The 23,217-nt window shown below is 38.1% G+C and overlaps 1 protein-coding gene across 6 annotated transcripts in view; it reads right to left on the reverse strand.

Annotated features, from left to right (window-relative positions):
* Positions 1-5,234: 5,234 nt before the first annotated feature.
* Positions 5,235-23,217, reverse strand: part of LOC149319905 (PAN2-PAN3 deadenylation complex subunit pan3-like) — an 88,527-nt gene continuing 70,544 nt past the window's right edge. For 4 of the 6 annotated variants that reach the window (XM_089512573.1, XM_089512570.1, XM_089512572.1 and 1 more), the window contains 5 exons: positions 16,610-16,749; positions 14,463-14,592; positions 11,504-11,568; positions 10,527-10,665; positions 5,235-8,274 (listed from right to left, as the gene is read on the reverse strand). In XM_089512573.1, coding sequence (XP_089368699.1) covers positions 8,134-8,274; positions 10,527-10,665; positions 11,504-11,568; positions 14,463-14,592; positions 16,610-16,749 — 615 coding nt within the window. In that variant the 3' untranslated portion in view covers positions 5,235-8,133. Of the gene's footprint in view, positions 8,275-10,526; positions 10,666-11,503; positions 11,569-14,462; positions 14,593-16,609; positions 16,750-23,217 lie in introns of those variants that run through there. The other 2 variants (XM_089512574.1, XM_089512575.1) reach the window with 2 other exon arrangements.

A 23,217-nucleotide genomic window follows, 5' to 3' on the forward strand; every position in this document is an offset into this window, starting at 1 on the left:
ATCCACTCAGACAGCGGGCAGCATGGGAACGCTCCTGCAGCGCAGCGATTAGATACCAAATGGCACAGGAACGGAGAAGAGGTGTGCGGTGGTGAAAGGGGCACCTTTTCCCTGGTGCTTTTTGCTACTCCTTTTTGCACCATGAAAAGGCCAGATCAGGGCTGTGGCATGCTATTGCTGTAGCCCTGATCCAGTCAGTGCTCAAAGGGGTGGCATAACGCCACCCCTTTAGGGTTGTCTGTTTTTGGCCTCAGTTTGAAGAAATTTCAAATAATCTTTCTATGCAATAGCCACAATATGTCAAGACATATCAGAAGACCCGGACCTTGAATGAAGGGTAAACCACTGGAGGGATTGCCAAGACCAGCTTACTGGTTCTGTGAATTGTTAAATCTCTGCTAAGGATGAGTTCACACATCCATATTCTTCTCCACCTGTGCAGGACATAATTTAGAATGTTCTTCCTTTGGCCGGCAATCAAAAACATTTTTATTCAAGCAAGCTTTTTAAAATCATGTGTGCCTGGTTTTATGTTTTTGGGGCGCTGTTTTAGATTACATTTTTAACTTTTGTATATTTTATGTGATTTTATGTAATGTGTTCTTCATCATTCCTGTGCAAGACATAATTTGGAATGTTCTAGACGCCGAATAAAGAAACAGTGGACATGCCACCACTCCCATCCTCTACCACTAGCCAGACCAGCTAGAAGTGATGGGAGGTAGAGTCCAACAATACCTGGACAGCCACAGGTTCCCAACCCCTACTTTAGACTTTGTAAGAATCTAGCAATAAAGCCAAAGGTGAAGAAAATTGTGCTCCAACCCTCCTTTCACAGCCCCTAAATCCCCTTAAGCCCCAATTTTTGGTTTTCTAAAGTGGGGGGGGGGGGGGGGAGACAGGTGAAAATAATGCCCAGATCCCTACATGTGCAAAAAAACAAAAAAAAACCTGCTCCCTACTTCCCTCCCCTCCGAAATGACCCCGCATTGTGTCCCATCACCATTTTGGAGGAGAAATGTGGTGGCTTTTTGGTCTTCTCTTAAGAAAGGTGCTGCCCGCAGAAAAGGTTAGAGGAAACTGGCCTGTGACTCACACAGTTGCACACCCCTGACATAAGACTTATGGGTTTTGCTGGCAAGGTATGCTCCCTGGGTGTAACCGTTCCCCAAGGCCAGCCCCCATCTGTTCCTGTTCCAGACACTAGCAGCAACATAAACAGGTTTCTCTGTTTTTTCAAAAGCTAGAACTCTTTCAATTCCCATGTTTTTTCTTCCTCCTATTTATTTTCAACAGTATTTTCAATATTTCCTTTTGGTGGTTGAACAAGATGGCCCATGAGGCTCCTTCCACCTCTGTGATTCCATGATTCTGTGTGTATGCTCACAGATACCACAATGGTGGACAGAATCTTTCCTGCAACTCAAGTTCTTTAAGTAGGCATCTGTACAGGGGTCCCATCTCCTTGCTTCAGGTGATTATTCTAGCACTGGGGTAATCAACTTGAATCTAGCAGGAAGGTGTAAAGTCTGCCTCTTTGACCATGTGTATTTGACTCTACCTATCCTACTGTTAATGCTCACCAGTTTTCAGGTTTAGAAGGTTCCAAATGGTGTTTTATGAAGATACATAATTCCATGGAGCAGCCGCATAAATGGCCACCCAAAGAGCATCAGCTACAGACAGGCTACCTGCACTTCATATACAGAACCATTTATCTGGATGAAAGGATAATCACAGCAAGAGCATTATAAGAAACAAATAAACAAATGGATTTAAAAATCTGATTTCCTCAAATATTAGTTTTTTAAATGGAGACTCTTCACATATGATTCTATTTAAATGGAAATTACCAAGCAACAACTCACTGAAGGGAGAAGAATGTGTATATATTTGTGAAAGAATAAATGGCCCACTTTTGGTCATTTTAAGAGGTCTGCCAGCCTTCCAGAAGGGAGGCACAATAGTAACTAGTGAGAAACTATTTTAACACACACCAATCAATCAGTTTCCAAATAATTACAAGACTGGATTTTGACTCTTCAAGCAGTGTACAACTATTTCTCCTTGATGGAAAAGTGAGAAAGACAAGAAAAATAGGTGGTTATGTTTGTGATGGGGTACTGCTTACCGTATCACAAATTAAGAAGCCTTGGTCTGTTTGACATCCAACATGCAGGAGTCCTCTCAGTTAATATGAAGTACATATTTCTAGCATGAACAAGAAACCCTACAGCTATCAGAGCTGCATGTGTTCAGAGATTTCCAGGTTGAAGATGGCTTCATGAAGCAAAACTCTAAAGCAGCTCCCTGGAGGGGGAACTGTGGAGTATGGTGGTCACTAGTTAGAAACTGTGCAACTGGTGAAAATTGTTTCCCAGGTGTGGGAAGCTCAAAGGTGAGCCTCTCAGGCATCTGGATCCCTCTCTGTGCATCTCAACGCACCCCTTGTGTAGTTTGGATGTGATAAGAGCAGAGAGGATTGAGAGGAGTCAGTTGCACCTATTGCATTCAAATCTTTTAGCTGAGACCATTCAACTTCCTTAATTACCCCAATAAGTATATTATAGAGGAAATCGAAATTAAGGAGCTTGTCAATAAATTGGGATGATCTGACCTCTATAAGTAAATTCTATGAACATAAAGTGAGAAGCATATTGGGAAAGCTTTTTATTCTGCAATACATCTTATTTAAATGGTATGTAAAAGAAAGAAACATTTAACTGTGGAATAAAGTGGAAAATAAACCCCAAATTATCATCCACTAAAGGCAACTATATTTGGATTTAATTTTGTTGCACAGCAAGTTAAGATGGCAATTAAAGGAAAGAACTGTGTTGTTTACTTACTTGATGTAACATCAAGACCATCTTCTTGCTCTGTAGAGAGATAGTGAACTAACAATTGACAACTGAAATGTAAGTTCCAGCTGATACAAGAGAGTTTAACATAGAGGGCCAGTCAGTTTAAAGATTACAATGGCATCTTGTGGCTAAATGGTTAATTGCAGTTAAAGGAAATAATATTTAGACAGCTGTCAAAATGGTCTTTATGATACAATATGGTGACCTGATGAGATAAAATAACAGATGCTAAATGTGAATGACTATGAAATGATTTCTCTAGAAGGTCCTTCACAAAAGAAATGAGACTTAGTACTGATGTATTATATAACATATGTTGCTCAGAGTCTGTTTCGTTAGGGGCACATGGGAATTTGTTAAGAGACCTGCCAAATATATTTTCACCACAGGCTAGTTTCATTGCCAAACTGGATTTGCTACTTCATTTCTATGCACAAAGGCTAGTTTACAATGCCTTTGCTCACAAATGACCATCTTAAAACTGGGCTTGCCACTCCATTTCCATTAAAAAAAAAGGATTTTAAATTCAAATAGAGAATTCTCACACACCTAGGGCATATATAAGTCTGTCCCTGGCTTACCACTCCACCAAATGCATCTGATGAAGTAGACTGAAGTCTATGAAAGCTCATGCTGCCACCTTCTTTAGTCAGTCTCAATGGTGCTACGAGATCTCTCAACATACTGATACTACAGAATAACATGGATCTATCTTTGAACTTATTTTTGAGTTGTTACTATTTCATTCCTGCTTTTGTATATATCTAGCATAGTAATGAACTATAAAAAAAACTGTTTCCCATCAGTCACAGAGTTACTATAATTCTACAACCCTCTGCTTCTCCAGGGCATATGCCACTATTTTTGGAATACTTCAAAACAACCCTAAATAATTTTATTTTGTTTTACAGATCTTTATAACATTGCTTTTAACTTATGTTTTTAAAATAGAAATTTAGTTTGTGTTTTAATATTTGTATTGAGAGTTTTAAAATCGCGTTGTGTTTTTAAAACATTGTATGCCACCTTGGCTCCCGTACTAGGAAAAAGGTAGGATAAATAAAATAAAAACATCCTTGTTATTCATATGACTGCTCCCATGCTGCTACTCTTTCAACAAAACTCACTAATTTGGTGGGGACTTACAACTCAACATGCAGACAGATGGAACTGTGTACAGGCTGCATCTCTTCAGTTTCAAACTGGCTATGTAGAAGATTTTCGCCCAGATTGTCCCTCCAAATTTGTAATCTAAATTTGACATGCACATACATCTATCTGTCTTGTACAATTCATATTACAGTAGCAAACATTTGCTTGTCCTCATCTATTTGCAATAAGGATATGCAGGCAATTTTTGCTTTTCTTGTTTGTGGAACTGTATGATATACAATGTTGTAAACATGTTTTGCTCTGTAGGTACAATATGTTTTAGAATAAAACAGATTGCTTTACAGATGAATGGAAAATCTGATATACAATTAATGCCATGTATTTCAGGTGCTCCAAAGACCAGAATACAAACCAATTAAAATTACAAGAAAAGATTCTACCTAAAAGAAAAGATTCTACCTAAACATTAGGAAGAACCTCTTGAATGTAAGCGTTATTTGAACAGACTGCCTCAGAAGATGGTGGACTCTCTGTCATTGGAGATCTTTAAATAGAGGTTGGATGTGCATCTTTCAGCAGTTCGTTTGTTATCTATTCCTACATGACACAGGGTTGGAGTAGATGGCCCTTATAGTCCCTATAGACCTCTATGACTCTATTCTATGAAGCTCTCTTGTAAGCATACTATTAGCTTCAGAGAAAAAGGCAGAAAAAGAAAACCCACTGGCCAGTGTTAAAATGTGCATGTTTTCAATAGGCTTTTAAATGAAGAATCACCTTCCATTATTATTATTTTTTTAATGGGCTAAGCAACTCTTTTGCTTTCTGGCTATGTGAGGAAAGTGTACCAACCAAATCTGCTGTGATTTTATTTTACTTCGTGTGGAAAATAATCTTTTAAAGGAAAAGTGAATTCTAAAGGACGTGTGGTCCAAGTTAATTTATGCAAGAAATTAGGAATGTGAGGATACAAAAGCTTCAGACTATTTTTGCAGGTATCTAAAATTTCATAAAACTTTATAATTTTTCAAGAAGCAAACTGCATCTTGTAAGTCAAACAAAACTTGGGTCTTAACTTTAAAATGGTTTCCCAGAGAATTCAAGCTATATCAAATAGGAAAGGTTTTTCTGTGAGTGGGATATACTGAGGGTTGCTTTTGGACTGCAGGATAGTGAGGTCATGTAAGATACAAGGGGAAAAAACCCTGAGAATACAGTTTAAAACAGCTATGCAATGAAGAACACAATACACACACCTTCACATTTTCAAAAGAAGTTTTTGTTATTTCTGGAATTCTTTATTAAAAATACTGCTGTACACATGAAAAGAATGGAAAATAGGATTAAAAGGTAACACATCGTGGGATCATGACATCAGAACGTAACATACTGGTGCTTTTTAGGGGAAGCTGTTCACATCGAAAATATTACTGGAACAAGGTCAAAATTAAAAAAACAAAAAAAGTAGTTCTCAAAGTATTTACAGTGCAGCAAAAACAAAACAAAAACAAAACAAAACAAGCAAACTAGAACAGGTAAGAAATTTATCGTAAATGGACTAAAATCACATGATTTCAAAAGGTTGTCCTTTCTGTGCTTTCAGCTGTAACAATAGGAAGGTCAGAATTGTTTCCCCATGTGAAAAAAGAATATCTTGCAAGGTTCTTTACATTGCCACTTTAGTTTAAGGATTACATACGTAACACTTCCTATGAATGGAACATGCTATTACTGGACAACCTTCTAAATGGAATTATGTTGGAATTGAAGGGTTCTCCCCCCAAAAAAAAACACCAAAGGAGAAACTTCCAAAACATGGACCAAAGGGGGGGGGGCACAAAATTCCACATTGTTTTATGTATTATTCAACAGCAAATATTTTCTGGATGACATTTACTTATGGAAACTTATCAGATCTCTGGTCTTCTTAATTTTTTAAATATACTTTAAACCAAGTCCTGAGATTACTGGGGCTAAAGCAATGGACATGTGTGTTGACAGAAGTTTTGCAAAATGCAACTTGTCTTTGAAAGGTGAGTCTTGCTGGTATATAATAAGTGAGGATGAGACTGAAGCCCTGCGTTACCCCTGCCTTTGCTTTTCCCATAATATTGGTCCACAAAATAATCTGTCAAAAGTTCCCAATTCCCACAACTAAAGAGATGATCCCCTTTCATTTTCAAAGAAAATAACACTGGGAAAAAAGAAAAGAAAAAAAGCCTCAGCCCGCTTATAAATTAAGCATTCAATATTTCTTCTAGAATACAAGTACTACTTTTTTGTACAAAAGAATTACAATATGATTTTTTCAAAAACGTATAAAAGACAGCTGCTCTTCCTCAAATACATGAGCTAATGATAAAAGACTGGTTTGCCATGTTCATATCCCAAAGTCTGTTCCTCTTGACATTTAAAAAAAGAACAATATTATGGCAACTGTAATCCTATGAATATTGAACATTATGCTCCATTTAAAATGTTTTTCCAGATCAAACAATAATTGATTTTATTTCTCTAAGCTCATCAACTGATGCTACTAACTGCAGACTCCGCCTTGTCTCCTGATGTCACAGGTGTCCCTAGTCTTTCAAAGCCTTGCTTATAAAGAACACTGCTTTTCTTGAGGCAAATCTAAAGTTGGAGTGTCACCATTAAAGCTTATAAAACTGGAGAGAATTGTTATAAATTTATCTGAAATTACAAATATTCAGAATTAATAAAATTGATGCCAGTAACATCAGTTGCAAGTGCTTTAAGTCAGTCCGACACCTTCTGAAGAGAATTTCCATATTTTATCTTCATAGTAAGCACCCAGTGCTATTAAACATTCAGTGCTGGAAAAGGATGTAAGTATACAGTCTTCACTACTGTTTTAAGAAAGAAAATAAAATAGTCCTACTTATTTGGCAGTCTTCAGTATCAAAGTAGAGGTGTTTTACTACAAATAATCTTGAATACCCAAGCTTCCAGACAACAGTGGGTCCAAGTATCAGAAAACTAGTTGCGAGCAATAAAAATAAAATAAAATCCAGACTTGAAGACTGAATATTCATGTGTCGCGTATTATGAAAAGTAATATTACTTTGGGCTAAGCAGTGACTGCAAAGGCACAGCAGACCATCAATTCCTCCAGAATCAAGCTATAAAACTTCAAAATCTCTTGATGTCAGACAACTGCTGTGTATAGCTAATCTTCTGAACAGTGTCTTTGTATCTGTATCCAGTGTAAAGTACCATAATAAAGCTGTGGTTCAAATAACAGAACTTTATACAAAACCAAAAAGGATACCATAAGTAACGTAATGGAATACACTACTGAAACCTCAGGCCTGTAACACAATTTCATTTTAAAAATTCTATTAAAAATTGCATAAATGTAAATGCATCTGATTAGCAGGAAAATATACGAACAGGTATTTTATTTAAAAGGCGCTGGTTGTGTTTAGAGCATTTGGATATGCTCCTGAAATTACAGCTCTGAGATGGTGCTTCAACCAAATAAAAGGGGATTTTTACATGTGACGTCTCTACAATCTCTTACTTGATTATTATTATTTTTTTCATTTTTAAATATGCATCTTCTGGTTTGATTAGTTAACCTAACAGTGGGTGGCATATGACACAGTTTTACAGAGGTTATAAGCTACATTTTAATTTACAGAACACAATTTTTATAAAATTATTCACCTGGTCCTTTATAATATTCTGGGGTGCAAATAATATCAAAATGGATAAATCCTGCAGTGGCAAAAACAAAGAAAAATAAAATAAAAAAGTTTATCCCAGAAATGTCCTTGCAAAGAGATTCCCTTAGTAAGTATCCGATGTGGCAAAACTTCAGAGATCAGAAAGTCTTTAAAAAAATTAAAATTAGTGCATATACGAGTGGAAAAAAATAAAAGCAGGAACATCATGCCCCTGATGTGTTCCTTATTTTAAAACAAATTCTTCACAGATAAAGCCTCCAATGGCAGCCAGAGCTCAAGGGTAAGCAAAATCATTCTTCCCTTCAAGTAACAGTGTACCTGACTGAAGTGCAACATATCTCCTGCTGTTTTGTTTCCCAAAGTGTGAAATGAGATGACGACAATCAGCTGTAGTGCAATTTGCCATTGGTTACGTTCCTCAGCAATGTCCTGCATGCTTTCAACAAGTACTACAACTGACCGTTTGCAGCTGCAATCAGTTCTTGAAAAGTATTTTCAAAGCAGCGTTTTAGGTCACTATACGTTACCACAAGTACACTCTTCTCATCTCTGGAAATGAGGCTTATTTTTTCTGGCACACCAGCATCTAGCTGAAAGTAAAGCACAGGAAACCTGATGCAGATTTATGTAATGAAACTTGCTATCAAAAGTAATAATCGTGTGTTGAACAGCATTTTGGCATACAAAGGGCTATAATTTTTTTCCTTCATCTTCACAAAACTGCTTATAAAGCTATCCTTATTTTTCCATTGTGCCAAAGGAACAGCCCAGGTCCAGAAATTCTCTAGCAATCAATTGCTAACAAAATGTTTATCATGAAAATCCTATAAATAAACTGTGTTGTTTTGATAGAACAAAACACCTGACTCAACAACGTCAATCAGAAAAGAGGAAAAATTTAATCTAAAATTCATATGTACTGGGGAAATATCAAAAACTGCAGAACAATTTGTAGAGGGAAAATTAATCTTCCAAAAAGTTCAAATATTTATGAAGGTATACTGTACAGTCATGGGGTGTGTGTGGAGTCTACACTATCCTACAGGACACACTAACAATCTTTCCTTTGTTTGAACTCTTCCCCCAAGTCTTTATCCCGCAATACAGGGATGTAGCCAAGGGGGGGGGATCTTGGGGTCCGGACCCCCCCTTCCATTAGAAAAATGAATGGTGTGTGCTGCTGCGCCGCTGCACCCAAGCCCCATTATAATGGTGGCACTTAGTCTGGACCCCCCCCTTCCTAAAATCCTGGCTACGTCTCTGCGCAATACACAGAAAGCTTGTTCTTAACCTTAATGAAGTAGCCCTCAATGTACTGGGATATTCTGGTAAGGAAGAAGAGTTAAAACAAGCAATCTATCATGTGCCTCATGGATAAGTACAGGCCCAACTGCAGATTGTATTACTTTACAAATGACAGAAATGGAATTAGCTTTAAGGTTAAAAAAAAAAAGGGGGGGGGGAGGTTGCCTTAGATTTCCTACATGGAGCATTTTGGTCCTAAAAGTCTAAACTCAGTGAAAGAATTCACTATTTAACACAAATTGGCCTTATGCAGATAGTGCTGAGACATATTACTTTTTAAACATGATACGGTATTCATTTTTCAACTGAATATAAAATACAGGACCCAATCTAGACACAAAATCCATTGTCCAGGTCTACAGGTAAAATCTTGGATGAATGTTTGACTTGCATTCTGCCTTTTCTTCCTCTAGCACAGCTACAAGTATTCACTGGAAATATCCATTTTTAAATTTATGCTGTTTGTTGTTAGCACTGACAAGGTTAGGTTGTATCTGGTTCAAACCGGCCTACTAAAATAAGCCAGAATCAGAAACCGTGGTGGGTTACAGACTGCCCGTTTGGGGCGGCCTGTAACTGGCCCTTTCCCCACCGGATTGGGGCCTCAGCTGCCACAGCAGCAGCCTCTGAGGCCCCAATCTGCCGCTTTCCAGGCTGCGGGGAAGTGGCAAAAGGCCGCTTCCCCGTGGCCTGGAAAGGGGTGTCCTTGGTGCTTCAAGCCCCAAGGACACCCGGCAGTGGCGGGGAGGAGGAGAAAGGGGCCGCTTGGCCCCTTTCTGCTCTGCGTCACTTGCGCAGCCATGTAAAGACTGTGCCCAGCGACACAAAGGTGGAAGGAGCTCCGAAACGGAGCTCCTTCCAGGGCTGCGGAAAGGGCGCCCCAGGCGCCCCTGCACAGCCCCACTACGTCACTTCCGCGCCACCCCGTTTGGAGGTGGCGCGGTCGTGACGTAGTCGTGGCAGCGCCCATGTGTATAGGGTGGCGCCATTTTCTACACGCTCCATGCGTATTAGGGTTAGGGCCATCAGGAAGTGACACCCCTTCCTAACCCTAGTATGCGCAGAGCGCGTACTTAATGCCTGTCTGTAACAGGCCCAAGTTTGTTTTCAGAACATCTGAAAAGGGTCAGTGTCTCACATATGCAACCACGTTTTTTGATGCAGCTGCTGAAGCACCCACTTGACCACTGACTTATGCAGCATTTGCTTGTGCCATGTATAGCCTAACCACAGTTAAAAAACAGTTTAGAATCCTATCTGTTTTAAGAGGAAATCTCCTTGCATTCCAATTGAAAAGAAGGTCAAGAGGAAAGATAATAGACACCATAAATTAACTTGCAAAGAAAGAGCTCAGAAATCTACTTTGAAAAGACAATGACATGCTAAAGTCATCAATAAATGAGCAATAGTAGGATGACACAGTGGTTGGGTAAACAAGTTTAAATCAGCCACACTATGTCATTATCAGTTGTAACAACATCCACTCTTCCTAAAAGTAATTTTCTAAGCTCTGGAAAATACAATACTTCCAGTTTACCTTGTTAAGACAAGAGATAATGTGACTGAGGTCTATCCAGGGAGTACCTGCTTCTGTCACTTGATGGAAAAGATGATCCCTAAAGAGCTTCAGGAGATATCGGTCTCCAGTTTCTGACCAAGTTGGGTCCTTCTGAAATCTATTGTAAAACAGAATGGTTGTATTTCTTATTAAGGGCACAAGTTCACAATTATCTCAGGCTAAGTAATATCTGGAGATGTTTTGGCTTTGTAAAAACACCCCCACCCTTCATAACATTTAAGAAAAAGCAAAAAAAGCAAAGTGCCATCCTTCAGGTCATCAAGTTTAAAAAGAAAAAAAAAAAGTCTTTATGGGTCCAGAAGCATGTCAACTATAGGGGGCATTTTTTGAATATCATAGTTTAACTCATTTGAAAACCAGGTTAATTAGGTTTTCATGTGAACTTGTGTAGTTTCCAACACTTAGCATGAAATGCTGTATTACTTTATTTTATGTTTGGTATCGTTAAGTTATTGTGATCAGACTTACAGTGTCCAGGAGAATGCAATCTCTACAAATATCAATTACTGTTCCCAGTTTCCAGAATTGGCAATGTAGCACTGTCTGCACTTGGAGGATATTTGCTGCTGTTGGGAGAAAAAACTGAAATACCTTCCCAAAAATGTACTAACAGCTTGGAGTTTTAAAATTGTCTTTCAATTATGTCAGAATATGAGATATTTTATAAAACACCATTTTGCACTAATTATTCTCTACCTCCAGACAAGCCTCAAACCAGGATGATATTATCCATCTAAGCCATGACTAGCAAAAAATATATATTCACACACAAGGAAGTTCTGGTCTGTGTGCTACAAAATTGACCAAAATGGCCGAGCTCATCTTTCACTGGTTGTTTATACTTGGCAAGTCCATTATCACATGTGAACATTTGGACTGTCTTTATGGTGCCCCTTTACAGAACACTGTGAGGGAGAAAATGTTCAATTCCTTACTCTGGCCTTTCATTGATTGTTCCCAATTTTGCAAGAAGCCGAAATAATCTTCCATTCTGAACCTCCTAGAAGACAAGATTAAGAGATAAATAAAAACTGGACCATAATGGCATAGGCATATACCATAGTCATAAAATAAAATAAAATATAAATTTAATTTAATTAGTAGAACGAGTTAAATCTCATTTTATCTTCATTCAGTTATGTGCTGTTGCTTGGTTCTCCTTTGTATTGTCTGTGTTTTTAATATTTTTATACTGTGTAGAAAACTCTGCTTATCAATAATTTATTTCAAGTTTAAATTAACTTTTCCACTGGGGACCTCTGTTAAACCAGAACTTGGAAAAGCTGTAGGCAGAGGCTATTCTGGACTGGGCGATTCTGGCAGATATAGTCCAAAAAAGTATTTTTTTTAAAAAAGTCAACTAATTAATACTGTAATGCTATGGTTCCTGAGAGGACATTGACATAGGATGGAGTGCATTTCCCTATTTGCATTCTGGTTAATGGAAAAACTCAGCAGTCCTTGACTCTCCATGAATGTACTTGGACATCAGAAAAAGCCAAAGAAGACATACTAGCCATGACCAGGAAGAAAGCTTGGATCTACCAGATCCCAACTTTTCCCTGTTTCACAGATAGCAGCAAAACTATGAAAGTTTTAGTGCAAGCCTGGCAGGATACAAGAAAAGGAGATTTGACCACTCTGAGTTCTCCCTCTCCAAGTTTGACTGCTTTGGCCATCTGCAGCTGACTAATAGAACAATCAACAAAAAGTACAACAATTTAAAAGTAATGAGCATAATACAACCAATGCTTAGTGACAAAAACAAACAGCACCAAAAGTAAATGTTGCATTTTGAACTTAGCACAATTAGAAATCGATCAAAAGAAGGCCAAGTAAAAGAGAAAAAGGTTATGAGCCTGATGAATTTTAAATGGAAGGGTATGCCAGCGTCAAGTGAACATTACAAGAAAGGGCCTGACTCTCATGTTTATTTGCCAGATCTCCAGTTGGCTCCACGAGAAAAAGCTCTGACTCTAATTTTAATATTTGAGAAGGTGTATATAGGATGGAGTAATCCGACATACGCTATATACTGCCTTGAGTCCATGTACTGGGAGGAAGGCAGGGTATAAATAAACATAAACATAAACATAAACATAATAATAATAATAATAATAAGGTAACTCAGACCATAATCATTCAGTACTTTAAAGGTAGAATCGATATAGAAACAATAATGAGCCAACCGAGTATACATAAGATTAGATTGTGTGCTGAGACTTTTGAGCAAACCTGGTTGCTGCATTCTAAATTAGTTAAAGCTCTGGAAACATTTTGTAAGTAACCAAGGAGCTGGGAGACTGAACTCCCCATCTCTAGGAAAGACTGCATTTTGCTAAAACAGATCCACAGCATTGTCAGGGACCACGATCACTGGCGCATCCAGGAAAAGTGATGGGCCATTGAATACCGACAAATTATAGACCTATTTTGTCAACCTGCCAAAATAGGTTGTACCTGTATATATAAAGATACAACAAAAGGGACATAAATTAATGGAACACATATATCTAAGAACAACAGTGACTTTGGGCATATCTTAAGAACCTGGGGGGGGGGGGGGGAATCCAACTAAAAATATACCCCAATTTTCTTTATTTCTGACTAAATAGGTCCATACCTAATACCTTGCCCCAATGATTCCATGGGATCTCCCCAAACCCCTTTACCTCATACATCCTAACTCTAGGTAGCTAACTCTGTTTTATTTCCTTGCCCTTTGTTAACCTCAGGAATTTTAGCAGCAATGTTTTTAAATCCTCTTCTGTTTTCCTGCTTTTTTCCTGCCCCAGGAATTTTGGCAGCAGTGTATAAATCCTATGATTTATACCAGACACCACTTTTTTACTCCTGGGAAACTGCTATTTGGGTCTTCTACTTGAAATTGGTCACTGCTTTGAACAATACCACACCCACATCTGTCAAATTTGGAAGCACTTAGCAAAATTTCCCTCCGAGTTATGCAAAGTCCCTCTTTTTTTTTTTTTTTTTTTTGGTTTTAGGATGCCCTTAATTTTGTATTTTCACCTTTTCAACTGGAAACTGGACATTGCAACCTAAGGAAAAACAAAAAAACAAAAACAAAAAACCAACATTCTGTCCCAATTTTCTGATGGCTGTCTCACTTCTCTGTTTCTAACAAGCTGTCACTTGAAATTTTGACTTGAAACCTGGCACTACAGCATTGTGTCAATGTTTGAAGTGTCTAGCACGATCTCTTGAAGAGCTTGTCTTGCCATATTATCATTAGAAATAAAGGATTCATACATCTGACTAAAATGTTTCCCAGCCAGAGCAATTACTTCCATCAAAAGCTGACTTTCTAGTCAGCTTTTTATCTTAAAAATGATTACTCAACCAAACCTACTCTTTTCCTAGATAATCAGTAGAAACAAGATTAGGAGGGAGTGGAGGGATATTTTAATGCTGTGTTTTTCTTTAGAAAAGCAATATGCTTTTAGTTCTTTATTTTCCAAGCAGTATGTCTGCCCTTGTTTTTAGAAGGCAAGAGTATAACAAAGAACACAGACTTTGACCAAGATCCATTCTTAGCTACAATCCCAACATTTATTTGAACTGAATATAAATAAAGAGATGCATGTGTATTTGGCACATTTATTATGGTGAAAGGTCACTAGCATCTGATTACTACTAGAAATGAAAGATGAAATTTCTAAGATATCCTTACATATTAAATAAAAGCCACCAAGCTCAGTTGAGAAGATAATTTGGTTTGTGAAATCAAAGACTTTGGTTTGATTATCCCCAAAGACCTAAAACAACCAAAGTAGTTAAATGACATGAAACTCCTGAATAAAGTCAGTTATAATGGTGTCAATAACAAGTGCAGAAAGACAACTGGCTGTACTAAATAAGAACAGAGTAATTTACCTTTGCAAGATCTTCTTCTATTACATCATTCCTCATTTGGGCAGCATCCAACTGAGTATAGAATCTTGCACCAATCATAGGCATGATATCATTTACACTTCGAAGCCTGTTTTGGTCAGTCAGCAAATATCTACCAAAGGAAATTTTTGTATGCTAGTTAAAAAAAAACACTGGCTTCTAAAGAAGAAAAGCTCTGATAGTGTAAAGTTTATTTTACTCATCTATGAAGCAGAAATACAGAACAAAATCATATTTTATATGCTGCATAGAAGATGAATTAAATTTTTAAATTCAGTTAAGCCTATTAAGAATACACTGGTGCCTCGGGATACGAAATGATCGGGTTACGAAATTTCCGGGATACGAAAAAGTTGGATTGGCAAAAACTGTTTCGGGTTACGAAATATTTTTCGGGTTACGAAATTCATTTCGGCGCGAAATTCAAATGCTGCAAAGTGCAGCTATAGGCTTTCCGGGTTACGAAATTTTCGGGTTACGAAAGGAATGGCGGAACGAATTAATTTCGTAACCCGAGGCACCAGTGTAATTAATATGTTTGAATTCAGTATCATGGAACAATGTGATCTAATATTATGTATTTAAGTTGTTATTGCATGCCTTCAAGTCATTTCTGGGTTATGGAGACCCCAAGGTCTATTATGATGATTTCTTGGCAAGATTTGTTCAAAGGATTGCATTTGGCTTCCTCTGAGGCTGAAAGAATGTGACTTGCCCATGATCATCCAGAAGGCTTCCTGGTTGAGCGGGGGAAATCAAACCCTGGTTTCCAGGATCCTAATGCAAACACACTGGTTCTTGTGTATTTAAGTATCATTATGCAATTGCTACCTTGTTTCAATAACAATGTTACACTACAGATCAATTCTAAATTAACATGAATGTAAATTACATGAGTGTTAGGAATGGCTTCCTCTGTATTATACCTATATTATGGAAGCAGAACACATACAAATGCTGCAAATACACATATTTATCACTACATTGAAGACTGCCAAAATTTTGTCATAAGGGCAAAGTGTCAAAGAGAAGAAAAAAAGAAATATTGTTAGTGTTAAGTAAAAACAAAAAAATACCAATTTCAGTTGAACTGTATAATACTACAAAATGTGTTGTATGCCATTTTGTCTACCTGCTTCTGCAACAAAATACACAGTAGGAACCAACACCACTACCCCTCTGCAATTCCCATCCCTTTCCATTCCCCCAGATCTAAATATTTAGAGAAACTTCTGAAGCAGATCTGGGGCATACACAAGAGGCAAAAGAAGGTGGGGGCTGATGAACAAGGATAGACCATTTGCAATGAACTTGGGTGGAATGCAGTGCTTCTGATTATGACCAAATTGTTATCTTACAGCTGCCTTAAAGGATTACTAGATATGTCCAAAGTGGATAAGAATTCTGCAGCATCATATTTTCTGTTTCCTATCAGAAGAATGCTATTCTGATGCCACTGGAATCATGTATATCAGGGCATACATGAGCATCCCATGAACAAGTCTACTATCATATCTACTAGATCAAGGGAAGTAATAGTGCCACTCTATTCTCCTTTGGTCAGGCCTCACCTGGAATACTGTGTCCAGTTCTGGACAGCATAATTCAAAAAGGATGTTGACAAACTGGAACGTGTCCACAGCAGGGCAACCAAAATGGTGAAGGGTCTGGAAACCATGCCTTATGAGGAAAGACTTAGGGAGCTGGGTATATTTAGCCTGGATAAGAGATGGTTAAGAGGTGATATGATAGCTCTCTTTAAATATTTGAAGAGGTGTCACATTCAGGATGGAGAAAGCTTGTTTTCTGCTGCTCCAGACTAGAACATGGAACAATGGATGCAAGCTACAGGAAAAGAGATTCCACCTCAACATTAGGAGGAACTTCCTGACAGCAAGAACTGTTCGACAGTGAAACACACTCCCTCAGAGTGTGGTGGGGTCTCCTTCCTTGGAGGTCTTTAAGCAGAGGCTGGATGGCCATCTGTTGGGGATGCTTTGATTGTGATTTACTGCATGGCAGGGGGGTTGGACTGGATGGCCCTTGTGGTATCTTCCAACTCTATGATTCTATTATTCATATTTTTATTTAGTTAAAGAAGATATTGATGTTCATTTCAAATAACTCACAAAATAAGATTCTTCAAATCAGAGGAATAGTTGATTGTCACCAGTTCCATAGCTTTCTGCAGATTTTCTCTCTGAATTCCTGCCAAAGAATTGCAAGCCAAAGCCAACACAACCTTCCCTAGGGAGATCAGGTCTGCTTGCTATAAGAAAAATGACAAAGTAAATTGACTATGGTTAGCAATATATATATTATATTTTCTTAGCACTTTAAAACTAGATACAAATACTTTGTGGAGATAAATCATTTCATTTATTCTTGAGATTGAAAAAGTTATTATAAACTAGTAGGCACTCACTTCATCCTATAGTTTAATTTAACAAACAGTATGCAGTGTAACAGAGTTCAGTTGTAGTAAGAACTCTCCCCCTAACCCAATATCCTATGGATTTTTTTTCTTTTACCAGTTTTCAGAAACATTTTGTCACACAATTCACTCCACCTTGTGAGGTAGGCAAACATGTCAACTTAGGGCACACCACTTTTTCCTGCTGAAAACACAGCAAATAGCACTAGTGTACGCGATTCTCAACATCAATTCCTGTGAAGTAGTTCAGATTTGTGGTGGTTACTTGGCACTACAGCTGTCCTCTGCTAAATATACAGTGGCCCATCCACATTCGCTGGAGTTGGGGGCATGGGACTCCCTTGAAAGTAGAAAAACCACAAATAAAAAACCCAGTACTTTTTTTAATCTGAGAGATCACCTCTCTAGGTCTTCCAGAGCAACATTATGATCAACATCCACTGGAGGTTGAGCACAGAATCGAACTGGAGGACTTATAAATGCCAACATTAGTGTTTTCTCTAGGAATCTCTAGGTCCTTCAGCACAACTCTATAGTCAACCTCATGGACAGTCACTCTGGAGTACCTAGAGATTCCTATACAGAACATATTAATCAAATCTGCAAATGCCCTTTAAAATGGCTACACAAGGCAACAGCATTTCTAAAGCAGGACAAACAGAAATCAAATGAAATTAAGGGGCATGGACCAGGAAGGGAGAGGAAAATAGCAGATGCGAACAACGGGTTCTCCAGATGGGGCCCCAAGAACAATTTGGATTCTTGGATCATGGACTGCAGTTGCATGAAGGGGGACTTCTGGCAAGGGATGGATTACACCTCAAACCAGAAGCCAGATATGTTCTTGCCAGTAGTCTCCTAAATTTGATCTGGAGGGCTTTAAACTGAGTTATGTGGGGGAGGGAGACAGTATCTTGGAAGGCAGGAGTACATCATGGGCAGGAGATGGCAACTGTCATCATCCAACCTGGAGGGAGTGAGGGGGTGGGCCCAACGCCATCGGGACTACCCTCAAGAGAAGGAGCCCTCCCTCCATGGCAACTGCCATCGTTCAGCCTGGAAGGAGTGAGGGGGCGGGAAGGGGCTAATTTTGAATTTTTATTGTATTCTGTATGTATTTTTATTGCTGTAACCCGCCCGGATTCCTTGTGATTGGGCAGGCTATAAATAAATAATTTATTGTTGTTGTTGTTGTCAAAGTGTTATAGAGGGAACAAGGCAAAATAGTGCAAGGACCAATAGTGGGAGAGAAAAAATTATACACAGACAGCTAGGGGGGAGGACCCATGGTCTTAGATGTGGCTACACTAATGCACAGAGCATGGGAATTAAACAAGATAAACTTGAACTCATAGCACAACAAAGCAAATACAATATAATAGGCATCACTGAAACCTTATGGAATGAGTCTCGTGATTGAAATGTAGTAATAGAAGGGTCTAACCTTTTTAACAGAAATAGGCCAAATAGGAATGGAGGAGGAATAGCATTATATGTCAGGGATGTTTACACCTGTGAAGAGATCTAGAACTTAAATCCTGGAAATCAGGTGGAGGGCATCTGGATAAAAATGAAAGGGGAAGGAAACAAGAGAAATGTTATTGTGGGAGTCTACTACAGATCCTCAAGTAAGACTGAGGAACTGGATGATGTCTTTCTAAAACAGATAACCACACATTAAGAAATGAGAGATGTTTCCTGATATTTGCTGGAAGGCAAACTCAGCAAAAACTTCAAGGTCTAACAAATTCCTCAATTGCCTGGAAGACAATTTTACTGTCCAAAAGGTGGAAGGGGCAACAAGGGGAACAGCTATTTTAGATTTGATCCTAATCAACAGGGATGACCTGGTTAAAGGGGTGCAAGTAGTAGGATCCTCAGGTGGAAGTGATCATGTTCTCCTGAAATTTGTTATACAGTGGAAAGGAGAAGCCAGGCATAGTCAGACACACATTCTAGACTTTAGGAGAGCTGACTTCAATAAACTTAGGGAAACATGTGGGGTGATCCCATGGTCAGGAATACTAAAGGAGAAGGGAGTTCAGGACAGATAGGAGTTTCTCAAAAGGGAGATACTGAAGGCACAATCTCAAACTGTTCTAACGAGGAGGGACAATTCAATTCAAGAAACTGCATTGGATGACTAAAGAACTTTCAACTGAACTAAGTTTAAAAAGGGAGATGTAAAAGAAATGGAAAAAGGGGGAATCACTAAAGAGGAATTCAAACAAACAGCTAGCACTTGTAGGGTTAAGTCAGGAAAGCTAAAATGAAGAATGAGCTCAGGCTTGCTAGAGAGGTTAAGAATAAAGGGCTTTTTTAGGTATGTCTGTAAGAAATGGAAGAAGAATGAAATGGCAGGCCAACTGCGTGGAGAAGATGGAGAAATTCTAATAGGGTCAGAGAAAAGGCAGAATTAGTCAACACCTTCTTTGCTTCAGTCTTCTGACAAAAGGGAAAGGATGCTCAACCAAAGGAAAATGGAGCAGAGGACACAATAGGGGAAATACAGCACAGAATAAGTAAAGCACAGGAATACCTGGTTAATCTAAATGAATTTAAATCTCCAGAACCAGATGAACTACATCCAATGATATTTTTTAAAAAAACAACTGGCAAATTTAATCTCAGAGCCACTGGCAATAATCTCTGAGAACAGACAAGAGGAGGGCAAACATTGTCAAAGGGGGAAAGGGGGGGGGGGAGAGGATCCCAACAACTATTGTTCAGTTAGTCTGACATCAATACCAAGAAAGTTTCTAGAGCAGCTCATTAAACAGAGAGTCTGTGAACATTTAGAAGGGAATGCCATAATCACTAAAAGTCAACATGGATTTCTCAAAAACAGGCCATGCTAGACTAATCTGATGTGTGTGTGTGTGTGTGTGTGTGTGTGTGTGTGTGTGTATATATATATATATATATATATATATATAAAATTACCAGCTGGTGATATGACAGCCCTGTTTAAGTATTTGAAGGGTGTCATATCAAGGATGGAGAAAGCTTGTTTTCTGCTGCTGCAGAGAATAGGATCCGGAACAATGGATGCAACCTACAGGAAAAGAGATTCCACTTCAATACAGTGGTACCCCGGGTTACGAAATTAATTCGTTCCGCCGCCGCTTTCGTAACCCAGAAACTTTCGCTAGCCGAAAAGCCCATAGGCGCTAATAGCGAAAGCCGCGATTCCGTGTGAAATCGCGCCGAAAAGCACCAAATTTTTCTTCGTAACCCGAAATAACCTTCGTAACCCGGAACTGTTTTTTTCAATGGATTTTTTTCGTAACCCGGAAATTTCGTAAGGCGGCGCATTCGTATCCCGGGGTACCACTGTATTAGGAAAAACGTCCTGACAGTAAGAGCTGTTCAACAGTGGAACACACTCCCTCAGAGAGTGGGATCTCTTTCCTTGGAGGTCTTTAAACAGAGGCTGGATGGCCATCTGTCGGGGATGCTTCGATTCTGAGTCCCTGCATGGCAGGGGAGTTGGACTGGGTGGCCTTTGTGGTCTCTTCCAACTCTATGATTCTATGAGGAAAATGTCATAATCTGAATGCAATCATATTAAGGATAGAGTCAGCAATCATAGGCTTTGAAGTCTCTTTTGTTCAATTATGAAACTACCAAAGTCAAGATATCCTCTGCAAAAAGGTGGTTTCTAAAGCATATTTTCTTTAAAGGAAAGCTCTGTTAATACAAAAACAGTAATAGTCCATGTAAAATTATGCAAAATTTGGTCTCTGATCAGCATTTGCTTAAAGAATATGGTCTGAATTCCAAGCTCCTCTTCCACTTATCCAAGTCCTGAAACTTTCTTTACAACTTTCTCTACAGCCTCCCACAATCTACCCCAACAATATGAGTGGAGTTGTGGGGGAGAGCAGAAAGCTGCAAATGGAATGGCAAGGTAAGTGACATCCTATTCTGTTCTCCAAAGGGGAATTAAGAATGAAGCCCATGAATCAGCAGTCATTTTGTCAATTTAGCTGAGAGTATATAACACAAAACTACAGAAGGACTGCTACATAACTAGTGCACTATTAGATATACATATACTTCTTATTTACAGGGCAAAGTCCACTTTGTTCCTCAAGGTATATTTTTATCATAGGTACTTCATGTTTTGCTCCAAAAAGTAGTATATGATATTCATTATACTTTGCTTTAAATTGCTGCATGCCGCCTTGAATTCTGTGCTGGGAGAAAGTCAATATATTTAAACAAACAAACAAACAAACAAACAAACAAGCTGTAAGGTATCCAGAGGTCCTGACTGTGTCTTCACCTGACTACTCATCCATCTTTGGAGTACTTTCGTAGCCAAATTTCACTAGAATAAAGCAGATGAAATACCCTAATCTCAGAAAAGTTAGATAGCTCTCAGATTTGCCACATAATACTGTTTTAAGAGATTGAGAAGGGAAATAAAGCATCGTCATATAGTAAAAACGACTAAAGATACAATTTATGTGATTAACACTGCTACACACCAAAACTACTCTTCACTCTGAATACTGTGAAGGAACAGTGCTTTCACTGAGGAAGCACCCTGGGGTACTTAGATTTGCTTCTTTTTGTTCAATTTAAGGTGAGTTGTTACAGTTTTGAGTGATTTTAAGTGTACTAGTTCTGCTTTCTGTTTTCAAAATATTGTTTTTCTCATCTTAATTTTGCTATGCTTTATATTTTAAAACTGAAATGGCAATTCACCTTCATAGCACTTTCTGGACTAGAAATATTTTTATGAGGACAAAGGAATAAATTCGTTTTATAATAGCATAATAGCATAACATAAAACCACTGCTGTTGAAAGAGCATTTTGGGAATCAAATTTATAATCTAAGCACACTTGAGATAATATGTACAATCTATGATTAAGGAGAATTTTCTGAGTATCCTACAGAAAGATTAGTACTGGCCACAAAGTCCTATATAGTTTCATGTGCTAAAATTTATTTTTATACTATGACAACTCTGTATTGTGCCAGCATGTATACACAGAAACACACTACTTTGAAACAGTCCATTTCATGCAGATTTAAATATTCATAACCATCAGAAGAATCAGCCAGTGTAGAAACATGAGATTACCTATGATTTTATTCTTTCCTACTATTGAAATACTGTGTACTTTTAAATACTATATGTAAAATTGTGCTGCAAAATACACTTCAGTAATCATTCCCCTCCCCATCTCGCCTTCACATATTTTGTGTCTGTTTCTTACCTCCGTGAATTTTTTCTCTTTTGCTGCAGTCTTTTATTTTCCCCCTCAATTGCAACGCTTCTTCCTGCTTTTCAATTCTTATTTTCTCCTCTGATTCTATCTATGGTTCTATTTATGTCCATTTACTGTGTCAATCTCTATTCATGTGGCTGAAACAGACTATGAAAAATAGACTGCAAGGAACAATGCATTCTTTTCTCATGGCCCTCATAGTCCATGCCTAACTTCTGTCCTTTCCTGACTCAATACAGAATGGGATATGATACAATGAAAGCAAACAAGAGAAAGGAAACCATCTTAGGAGTGTGTGTGATGTTGACATTCAATTAATATGAGCAGCATGAACATTAAAATCAAAATGTTATTAAATTGCTATATCAAAAGGAATGTACTCATGCTGGTTATGTATCATCTCAGCAGCTGATTACATTTTCACTTTGATTTCTCTTAGAGAAATCCAATGGAATGGGAGTCAAATAATTCAAAAGGAACCTACTATACAGATGGAGGTGGGAAGTCAAAAAATTCAATGCAAACTGCCTTTAAATTTCTAATGCTCAGTATGTGTGTACGTTGTTTCATAGTGACTGTCTGAAAAAGGGAAGCTACATGCTAACTCTATAGTGTGAAGCAAGTTCAAACTCCCAAGTGGAAGTAGAAGAGAAAGAACAATAAATGTGATTGGAGCCATCTCTTGAGATACTCTCAAATGGAAGAAAGACAAAACAAACAGGCTAGAGTTTCAAGTATTATGAACTGCTGTTTTTATAAGCTGAAAGGTTATCAAACTTTAATTTGCAGTTAACTTAGCTAATTAATGTTCTTGGTTGAACTGCTGTTTTGAAGCTATCTATCCTTATTTTCATACCATCAAAAACAACAACTGGTACATGCTAGGCTCCATTATAAAAAAAAACCAAAACCCAAAAACCTGCCAAACTCTGAGGAGCTTATTACCTATGAACATAAGTATTTTTTAGATTGTTTAAGATGTGTCATTCCCCATTGTGGTCTTATACATTTCTACAATTGGACCTCCATATCTGCAGACTTTCCATCTACGGATCTGAGCA

This window comes from Sceloporus occidentalis, unplaced genomic scaffold, assembly GCF_023333645.1.
Source record: "Sceloporus occidentalis isolate IW3139 unplaced genomic scaffold, rSceOcc1.0.p SCAF_2, whole genome shotgun sequence".
Classification (NCBI taxonomy): Eukaryota; Metazoa; Chordata; class Lepidosauria; order Squamata; family Phrynosomatidae; genus Sceloporus; species Sceloporus occidentalis.